Here is an 11,109-nt window from a genome sequence, read left to right as displayed (position 1 = left end):
GAAACGAAAATTTAAAAAATATAAACAGAAATGTAAATCTGCGATCAAAATTAAATTACAAAAAAGCAGAGGATTTTGAAAATAAAAAGCGAATTCAAAATTTACGACAAGATTCAGATTATAAAACTTATGAAAATTTTAAAAATAAACTTCATAAAACTTTCTTACATAGAAATCCAATATATAAAAAAAAAGAGAGAATTAATAATAGAAACAGAATGAGACGTTTAAGAGCCCAATGTATTTTGATTTTCTCTATAATAAAAGAAAATCATAAAAAAATTATACTATTGCGAAAAGAATTAACTTATAACAATGCTGAATTAAGAAAAAATTTGATTGCTATCCAAAAATTGCGAAGTCAAAACACGTTTAAAAATAGAGAATTAAGAATAAATGCTTTACGAATTGAAAATCTAAGATTATCTGCAGAGTTTAGAACAAAAGAAAAAATCAAAGATAAACTAAATAAAAGAACATCGAGAAATAAAAGTAATTTAAAAAAAAAAAGAAAATAAGAAAAATTCTAAAAGTATAAGAGAAAAACGTCAAAATAAAAACTATCGCAAAAAAATGCAAAAAAAAAATACAGCAATGAAAGAAAATAATCGACAAATTGAATTCTTACGCTTCAGAGAAAATATGATACAAAATCTTAAAAGAGATAATAATTCTAACAATTTAACCAAACTAAAACTAAATTTCATGAAATCTCGTGCTGAAACACCGTCATAAGTTTGTTGTTGCTGCGAAAGATTATTATTCTGGCGATCAGTTGTAAAATTAACAGAGAAAAAGAAAAATAATATTGATGAGAATTTATTACCAGAAACAGAAAATTTTAATTCTGAATGGATATGCAAAACTTGTAACATTGCTATCACTAAATATAAAAAAATACCTAGATTATCTACAAGTAATGGTATGAATTTTCCAATATTACCTGAATGTATATCAAAGATGATAGATTTAGAAGAACGAATGGTTGCCCCTATTCTCAATTTTATGCAAATTCGAGCATTAAAGCCATATGCGGTAAATTCACAATGGGGCTTAAAAGGAAGTGTTGTGAATATTATGATTGATGTTAACGAAGTAGTTGATACTTTACCGCGAAAATTTAATGAAATGAATACTATTCAAATAAAATTAAAAAGACATATTGATCATAAAAGTGATTATATGTTTGAAACTATTCGACCGGGAGTCGTATGTGAAGCTTTAAACTATTTAATTGATCAACCTTTGTATAAAAAGCATAATATCGAAATTGATGAAAATTTTTTTAAACGATATGAAAAAAATAATGATGAAACTATTGATTTTGTTATTGAAAATGATGATAAAGAAGAAAAAACGAATCCCGAATCTGATTCGAGAGAAAATGAACCTAAAAACAATGATCTTGAATTCAATGCAAATAATAATAATGATACTGATGAAAATAAGGACAATGCAGATGAAACTAATGATCATGCAACTTCTCATTTTGACTTTAGCCAAATCAATAATGATGAAGTATTGTTAATGAACAGAAATGCTGAAGCAACAAAGCAAACAAAAAATTTTGTAAAAATAATAGCTCCTGGTCAAAATAAGACTTCAATACCAATGTTTCCCAAAAATATTTGCTGGTCACTCATTTAACGTTCCAAAAAATGTATTTTATGCTGTTAGAGCAAAGTCAGAGGCCATGCGTCATGACCGCGGTTCATGTATACCAGCACGAATATTATTTATGGCTAAAAAGAAATTAGAGTTAACTTGCTTATCAAATATAAATATATGTTTAAGGAAAACAAAAAAACTAATAATTTAAACGTCAGTGATATTATGAATAATACATATCTTGACGATTTAATTAAAATTGACTATGGTTATAAATTATTGAAATCAATAAGATCTTCTCCACCATATTGGGAAAGTCGTAAAAATGAATTATGTGCAATGATACGACAACTAGGAAAACCAACATTTTTCCTTACACCAACAGCAGGTGAATCTCAATGGCCTGAACTACTTCAATGTTTAATGAAGTTTAGCGAAAAAGATAAAACAATATCACTTAGAGAAGCATATGAACTAGAATATAATGAAAAAAGTAATTTAATTAGAAATGATCCTGTAATGTGTGCTAATTATTTCAATCACAAATTAGATAAATTTATAAAGTTATTAACAGAACAAAACAGTTTATTTTACGAATTAACTGTAGAGGATTATTTTATCAGAATTGAATTTCAATTACGTGGAAGTCCACATGCCCACATTCTTTTATGGTTAAATGAATCAATGCCTGCTTATGAAAATAATAATGATAATGTAAAAAAAGAAATAATTAATTTAATAGATAGATTTATTACATGCGAGTACAATGAAAATGATCCATATGTAAATTTACAACGTCACAGGCACACACATACATGTTATAAAGGTAAAACCAAAAAATGCCGATTCAGTATACCATATCCAGTAATGAAGAAAACTATAATTTTAGACCCACTTGATGATCAAGAAAAAGCACCTAAATCATACGAAAGCATAAATAAACTGATGAATCTTTTCTACAGTAAACGAACCATATTACAGTTATATGAAGAAATATTAAATGAACTAGAGATGACTGAGTCAGAATACTTATTAGCTATACGAAGTACGCTCAGTAGACCTCAAGTATTTTTAAAACGATCAAGCTTAGAAGTGGGTATTAACGCTTACAATAAAGATATTTTGCATTTATGGGAAGCAAATATCGATTTGCAATATATTCTTGATGAATATTCTTTAATGTCGTATGTAACAAATTACATATCTAAACCATTTGGTGGTCTAGCGAAAATTCTCCGAGAAGCTGCAGAAGATTGTTCAAACGGATTCTTAAATCCAAGAGAAAAATTACAAAAAATTACTAATAAATTCTTGAATTGTAATTTAATGTCAGCCCAAGAAGCAGCATATCATGTATTATCACTTTATCTATGTAAAAAAAGTAGAAAATGTATTTACATAAATACAAACCCTATTGATGAACGAGTTAGAATGTTAAAAGCAACTGCTGCTCTAAAAAAACTATTAGAATCATCGCCAGATTGCACTGAAATTTTTGCTGATGATATATTTAAAAAATACAGTACTTGCGAAAAACAATATGATGAAATTTGTTTAGCAGATTATGCTACAAATTATACAAAGAAAAATCAAAATTCAAATAAAATCGATGATCAACTAAGTAACGACGATGATAATGATAATATTGATAACACAAATAAAGACAGTTACAGAAGTAGACAACAAACAGCTATTATAAGATACCGGAGATATAAATTACATCAAGATCCAGATAATTATTATCGAGAACAAATTTTATTATTCATGCCATGGAGAAATGAAAAAGATGAAGTAGAAAATATTGATCATGCAAGCATTTACAACAAAAATCAATCGATCATTGAAATAAATCGAAAACCATTTGCAATTATGAGTGATGAAAAATTAGATAATGCATATCAACAAGTATGCAATGATTTCTTAGAAAAAGAAAAGTTAACAGATGACGATGATGATTTAACAAATATTGAACATCCAGTTGATATTTTTGAACAAGGAGGTCAGAACACCAAAGAAAATAAAAAAAGTGAAAAACAAATCAATAATTATACATGCCCAACTAGAATTGCACCAGAAAAGATATTCGAAATGTTTGAAAATTTAAATAATGAACACAGAGAATTTGCAATGCATGTATTAAATTGTTACAAACGTGGTCTTTTACCACTTTATGTATATTTGAGTGGATCAGCTGGAGTCGGAAAAAGTTACTTGATTAGCCTATTATATCAATTAATAACAAATCATTTTGATAACGAACCAGGTGCTGACTTAGATAAAATGATTGTAGTATTAACAGCTGCATCTGGAAAAGCAGCCTATTTAATTAATGGTATGACATTACATACAGCATTTTCATTACCACTTAATCAATATGGTGGTCAAATGCCTGAATTATCAAGTGATATAGCAAATCAAATTCGATCAAAATTGATGTCTGTGAAATTAATAATAATGGATGAAGTTTCAATGATTGGATCAAGAACATTTAACTTAATTGATGTAAGACTCAGACAAATAACCGGTATCAATAAACCATTTGGTAATATATCAATTATTGTAGTTGGAGATTTTATGCAATTACCCCCTGTAAGAGATCGTTTCGTTTTCCAATTACCTAATAATCATGAATATAAAGATTTATTTGATCGTAATCCATTATGGGATGGATTCCGTATTTATGAGTTAACTCAAATCATGCGACAAAAGGGAGAAGCATATTTTATAAAAGCTTTGAATAATCTAGCTGTTGGAAAAATGACAGACGAAGATATTAAACTTATTAAATCTCGTGAAGTTAAAAATTTCAATGATGTACCACAAACAGCAATCAGATTATTTGCTACAAACGAAAAAGTAAATCAATATAATGATATGAAAATTTCTGAAACTCCTGGAACAACAACAATAACATATGCTAAAGACATTTTATTAAGTAAAGTAAGTGATATAACACGAAAAAAAACATTGGATGCATTAAAGAATAAAAAACTATCAGATACATATGGATTGCCATACGATATCAAATTAAAAGAACAAATTAAATATATGGTTACTCTGAATATTGATATTGAAGATGGTTTTGTTAATGGTGCCTGTGGGACTTTAAAATTAATAACTTTTAATGAAAATACAAAAGAACCAGAAATATTGTGGATAGAATTTCTTCCATATAAAGTTGGAAGTAAAGCTAAAACATCATATTCAGAATATATGAAAAATCATGATATTGATCCAAAACTAACACCTATCAAGAAAAAATCTGCTACAATGAATATTTCTTCAAATTTAGAATATAAAGTGGTACGTGAACAATTTCCCGTAGTAGAAGCCGAAGCAATGACTATACACAAATCACAAGGTCAAAGTTGTGAACAAATATGTGTAACCTTTAGTTCAACACCAGGCATGAAAGAACGAATGTCAAATCAAATGATGTACGTAGCATTAAGTCGAGTTAAAAGTATAAATGGTTTATTTATTATTGGCGACTTTCAACCATTAAACACCAATACAAAAACGAAATCTGATACTTTCAATGAATTACAGTTTATGAAATCTAACAGACAATTAGAACTATCGTTTAATAACTTGAAAAATGAAAATGCCTTCAAAATAATTTATCAAAACGTAAATTCGTTAAAAAAGAATGAAAAATTAATAATAACCGATGAATGGTACAATAAAGGTGACTTATTGCTATTTAGTGAAACACTCTCAAAAAATACTGATTACTTAGATCGCGACATTTACAGAATATTATACAGATCAGATTGTAAACACAATAGTCGAGGGTTAATCTGTTACGTGAAATCTAATATTGATATTACGTATGAAACATCAGAATTTACACATAATGAAAAAAGTCATATAGAATTATTTCTGTTAAAATTTGAAAATTATTATATAATAAGCGGATACAAATCACCATTAGCTACACGTAGCATGTTTCAAACAATCTGTGATAAAATTATCAAACAAGTACCTGTAAGCAATCAAATTATTTTCCTAGGTGATTTTAATTATAATATACACTATACGGATGAAAAATATATAAATAATTATTTAATTAACTTCTTGAAAAATTATCAATTGGAAACTAAACTACCAAACGATTCTATAACTACAAATTTGAATACACAAATAGATGTTATTTTTTCTAATGTCGAAAATTTAAGATGTGGAGTGTATGAAAGTGTATTCAGTTATCATAAACCTATTTTTGTTGTAATAAAAAAATTTACAAGTAACTCTACACAAAAATTAGATAGCAATAATTTAAGTGACAGTAATAATCAAGATAAATTTAGTGATAAAATAAAAGAAAGTGTTAACGATAATTCAACAATCTACCATACAATATCAGATAAAGACTATGACCATCCATCAACAGACTCATATAAACATATCAATAATTCAAAAAGGTGTTTAGAAGATGACGATATCAATTTATTCCTTGACTTAATGAATATACACATAAGAAAACGCAATATATATAAAAATGCTCAAAATGTTATATTTTACTTTAAAGAGTTTTTAGATGATTTAACACCAAATCCTAACGATAAAGCTAATATTCAAATTCTATTTGATCCACCACCAAAATGTGATAATAGTCTGGAAGAAGCGGTTGGACATTGGATTTGTACTAAATACGACGGTAGAGAAGTTATTCATATATACGATAGTTTAAATTTAAAACGCTTGAATAATGATCAGATTAATTATTTAAATCAAATTTATCCTTTTAACAAAGAATATCACTTTCATTTAGTACAACAACAACCTGATGGAACATCATGTGGAGTATTTGCGATATACTTCGCAACTTTACTTAGCTTTGGTCGAGATCCAGATATTAACATTTTAAAAAAAACTTATGATGTCATTCGTATGAGAAATCATGTTTGTTATATGTTAAATCAAAAAAAATTGTTAAGATTTCCAGAAGATGGATACCAGAGTAGTAACAGCAACAATTCTTTAAATATAGACAATAAAACTAAATACATCAAACATAACAATTCCAATAATAATAATAATAATAATAATGATAATAATAATGATAATAATAATAATAATAATGGTAATAATAATTATCCAAAGAAAATTAGTGATGAAATTAAAAAAACTATCGACTTTGATCCAACAATCTACCATACAAAATTAGATAAAGACTATGACGATCCATCAATAAAAACAACAGACTCATATAAACATATCAATAATTCAAGAAGGTGTTTAGAAGATGACGATATCAATTTATTCCTTGACTTAGTGAATATACACATAAGAAAACGCAATATATATAATAATGCTCAAAATGTTATATTTTACTTTAAAGAGTTTTTAGATGATTTAACACCAAATCCTAACGATAAAGCTAATATTCAAATTCTATTTGATCCACCACCAAAATGTGATAATAGTCTGGAAGAAGCGGTTGGACATTGGATTTGTACTAAATACGACGGTAGAGAAGTTATTCATATATACGATAGTTTAAATTTAAAACGCTTGAATAATGATCAGATTAATTATTTAAATCAAATTTATCCTTTTAACAAAGAATATCACTTTCATTGAGTACAACAACAACCTGATGGAACATCATGTGGAGTATTTGCGATATACTTCGCAACTTTACTTAGCTTTGGTCGAGATCCAGATATTAACATTTTAAAAAAAACTTATGATGTCATTCGTATGAGAAATCATGTTTGTTATATGTTAAATCAAAAAAAATTGTTAAGATTTCCAGAAGATGGATACCAGAGTAGTAACAGCAACAATTCTTTAAATATAGAAAATAAAACTAAATACATCAAACATAACAATTCCAATAATAATAATAATAATAATAATGATAATAATAATGATAATAATAATAATAATAATGGTAATAATAATTATCCAAAGAAAATTAGTGATGAAATTAAAAAAACTATCGACTTTGATCCAACAATCTACCATACAAAATTAGATAAAGACTATGACGATCCATCAATAAAAACAACAGACTCATATAAACATATCAATAATTCAAGAAGGTGTTTAGAAGATGACGATATCAATTTATTCCTTGACTTAGTGAATATACACATAAGAAAACGCAATATATATAATAATGCTCAAAATGTTATATTTTACTTTAAAGAGTTTTTAGATGATTTAACACCAAATCCTAACGATAAAGCTAATATTCAAATTCTATTTGATCCACCACCAAAATGTGATAATAGTCTGGAAGAAGCGGTTGGACATTGGATTTGTACTAAATACGACGGTAAAGGAGTAATTCATGTTTACGACAGTTTGAATTTAAAATGCTTGAGTGATGATCAACTCAAATATTTAAATACAATTTATCCTTTCAATAAAAAATATCAATATCATTTAGTTCAAAAACAACCAGATAACACAGCATGTGGAGCATTTGCGATATATTTTGCAACTTTACTTAGCTTCGGCCAAGATCCAGATATTAATATTTTGAAAAAAACATAAGATGTAGTTTGTATGAGAAGACATATATGTCATATGTTCAATGAAAAAGAATTGTTAAGATTTCCAGATAATGGATATCTGAATCATGAAATTAATCAATCAATTAACCAAAATAACAAAATTCAAAATCAAAAAAATCATGAAATACATAGAAATATAATTAGTGAAATAGATGAAATCACAGAATCTCTTAAAAAAAGTGTCTCATTTAATTATGATATTTCGGAAGATAGTGATTCTTTCGATGAACGAAATATCCATCAACTTTTTAAAAATATAAGTTTTGATGAAAATTCACATCAAGAAAATAAAAACAAAGAATTCAAGATAAGTGTTGATAATTTGAAACTTAAAGAAAGATTCGAAGATAATACTTCAGTTGAAAACTTACGTAATACCAAAAATGCAGAAGTCAAAAATCTTAATAAAACCTCAAACAAAATATTAACGATCCAAATGAATAGAAATATAAAATTAGATATTGAAGCTATATTATACGGAATTACCCAGTGCACAAGTATCAACGCAATGAAAAAATTATGGGATCAAAATATAAATATAATAGTACCAATTATCAAGAAAATATCTTCTTTCGATTCCAATGTTATTAAAACAAATATAAATAGTACAAAAAAATATAAATTAAACACCTCATCTTTACCAAAACACAATATTAAAATAAACAATTTATTAAATAAAAATTATAACATCACAGACAATAAAGGACAAGGTGATTGCTTATATCGTGCTCTTGCTGATCTCATTGAAAATAATCAAGACAAATTTTCCTACATAAAATTATTTCTTATTGATGAAATTTTAAAAAATTCTGATCTTTATGGACCACTAGTATTTAGAGGAGCAATAGAAATTAAAGATGAATACGATAATTTCATTCCAACACCAAAAATTATCGAATTTCCAAAAATGATTGCTAAAAAGGGAAAATGGGGTAATGATGGGTCATTTTATGTACTGAGTAAAGCATTAAATTTAATTATTGTGATAATAGTAATTCATAGATTTACTGGAGAATTAATGTCAATTGTAAAATACATCCCTGAAAACGTAAAATCGAATACACCATTAATTATTATAAATATAGAGAAAACTCATTTTGTAGCAGCTCACGGAACACATACATCATTTAAATTTGCCAAAAAAACTTGGTTCAGTAAAGAAATTAAAAATGTCAATTTACCTTATGTATTTAAAAAGCAACGTGAATTATATAATAATCGACGAGATTTAACTTTAAATTACGATAGTTAAAGCCAATAATTAATTAAAAAATATATATAATGTAATAATGAATCGGACCAGTAGATTTCGAGAAATCTCAAAAATAAAAATTTTGAAAAATCGTTTTTTTCGAAACGACTTGACCGATCGACACCAAAAACTAATCAGTTCTAAACTTTGAAGAAACACATCGTTTGCCGCAAACCGGGTCGAAATCGGTTGATTTACTTGCTAGATATCGAAAACGAAAAATTTCGAAGAGCTCAAAAGCAGTGAAAAAAGCGAAATTTGAACGTTAGCGTATGAAATTAGAGGGAAGTTCCAGGGATGGCCCTTGAGGCCAACCGTTTTCCACATTTTTTTTTTGTTATTATGTGTGTATATAAGATTGGTAGTGTAAACCCACGTGACCATTTATTTTTTTCCTCAAGTCGGGACGCTGTGTGAATAAAAAGGGCTTGGTATTTTTTTACTTATTATTAAAAAAATTAAGACGACAGAAATAGAATAAATAATTGACTTACTTTGTAAAAGAGCAATTTGATAACAGTACAACATATTTGTACATAGTAATTATGTAGTAGTATTAATGCTTAGCAAACAAGAGATCTACATTTATTGTACTACGTTATTACAATATTCCATTTTTGAATTTATCTCAAGTCTATGTAGTTGTTTTATATTTGTCAGTGAAGCAAATCAGTTTTAAAATATCAGGTCTAGTTTTCAAGTAGGAATGTAGCTGATTGCATGATTTTTCGATATTAGTCTTAGTAATCAAAATGGCTTTCAAAGTTTTGGAACTTAACTGAGTTTTTTCGCTATTCCATATTTTATTCATTAGGGAAAATTCTCTTTCGACAGGTGCATTACTTCCAGACATACAAAGAACATACCCAATAATTATGCGAAAATTTGTGCAGTTGGTATTGTTAGCAAGAAAGTGTTTGAACAATTCCATCCAACTGTCTTCAGAAGCAACATTGCCATCGTTACAGCTTCTGATCTTTTCATCTGTAACATAGCTGGTAATAAGCGAAAATTCGTCGAACACAGCCGTATCTTGGTTGATGTTAATAAAACCTTGGACAATCAGCAAGTCTGTAAAGTTTTGTACTTCTGACCAAGAAGGCACTTTTGTCAAATTTGACCACTTAAACACCACTAACTGTTCGTTGTACTGACACCATTGTTCTAAATATTGTTTACTTGTCTTATAAAATTCGACTGCAACGCTTTTTACATCTTTTACATCTACAGCAACGCCGCTTTCGTTTAATTTTGCTAGCAGATTACGAACTGTTAGAGGAAGAAAAATTGAGTCTGCTTTAAGTGCTAAGTTTTCTCGTAGACGGCTAATTTCATTTCCAGACTCTATCGCTGACACCTTTTGTCTCTCGATTTTTAAAATAACGTCATTGAAAGAAGCTGCCTGTGCGTGTAAAAAATATAACTTTATCTATGCTCAAGAAGTAGTTTTTCAATGCTGTAAACATCTTTAAAATTCTCTCAAGAGCATGCATTAATGCAAGCCATCTTGTTTTACTGTAACCCAACAGCTTCTTATATTCTGTATCAGTGGAATCACAAATCTCTTTCAAGGCTTCTACTCGAACACTGTAGATATAGAAGAATGAATAGATTTTTACAATGATACCATTCAAAATCAACAGGGAGACAATCTGCGGCTGTTTTTATAGCGTTGTGAACTACATGAGCTGCACATCCGATTCCAATGAGCTGCCTTCCCAC

The 11,109-nt window shown here is 27.7% G+C and overlaps 1 protein-coding gene across 1 annotated transcript; it reads left to right on the top strand.

Annotated features, from left to right (window-relative positions):
* Nucleotides 1-3,039: 3,039 nt before the first annotated feature.
* On the top strand, nucleotides 3,040-10,689 carry LOC138856102 (uncharacterized). Its single transcript, XM_070106520.1, has 5 exons — nucleotides 3,040-3,607; nucleotides 3,872-5,296; nucleotides 5,876-7,081; nucleotides 7,766-7,902; nucleotides 10,618-10,689. The coding sequence occupies exons 1-5, from the start codon at nucleotides 3,040-3,042 to the stop codon at nucleotides 10,687-10,689; spliced, it is 3,408 nt and encodes a 1,135-aa protein (XP_069962621.1).
* Nucleotides 10,690-11,109: the final 420 nt, after the last annotated feature.

The sequence above is a fragment of the Bactrocera oleae genome, chromosome 3 (genome assembly GCF_042242935.1).
Source record: "Bactrocera oleae isolate idBacOlea1 chromosome 3, idBacOlea1, whole genome shotgun sequence".
Taxonomy (NCBI): Eukaryota; Metazoa; Arthropoda; class Insecta; order Diptera; family Tephritidae; genus Bactrocera; species Bactrocera oleae.
This window is presented reverse-complemented; position numbering and strand designations above follow the sequence as displayed.

What these genes read in the sequence shown, in the direction of transcription:
- LOC138856102 (XM_070106520.1), top strand. Translation starts at nt 3,040, where the DNA reads ATGTTAAAAGCAACTGCTGCTCTAAAAAAACTATTAGAATCATCGCCA. An exon ending in CGATGAATGGTACAATAAAG is followed by an intron (nt 5,297 to 5,875) that starts GTGACTTATTGC and finishes CACAAAAATTAG; the next exon opens with ATAGCAATAATTTAAGTGAC. An exon ending in CTAAATACGACGGTAAAGGA is followed by an intron (nt 7,903 to 10,617) that starts GTAATTCATGTT and finishes TTACATCTACAG; the next exon opens with CAACGCCGCTTTCGTTTAAT.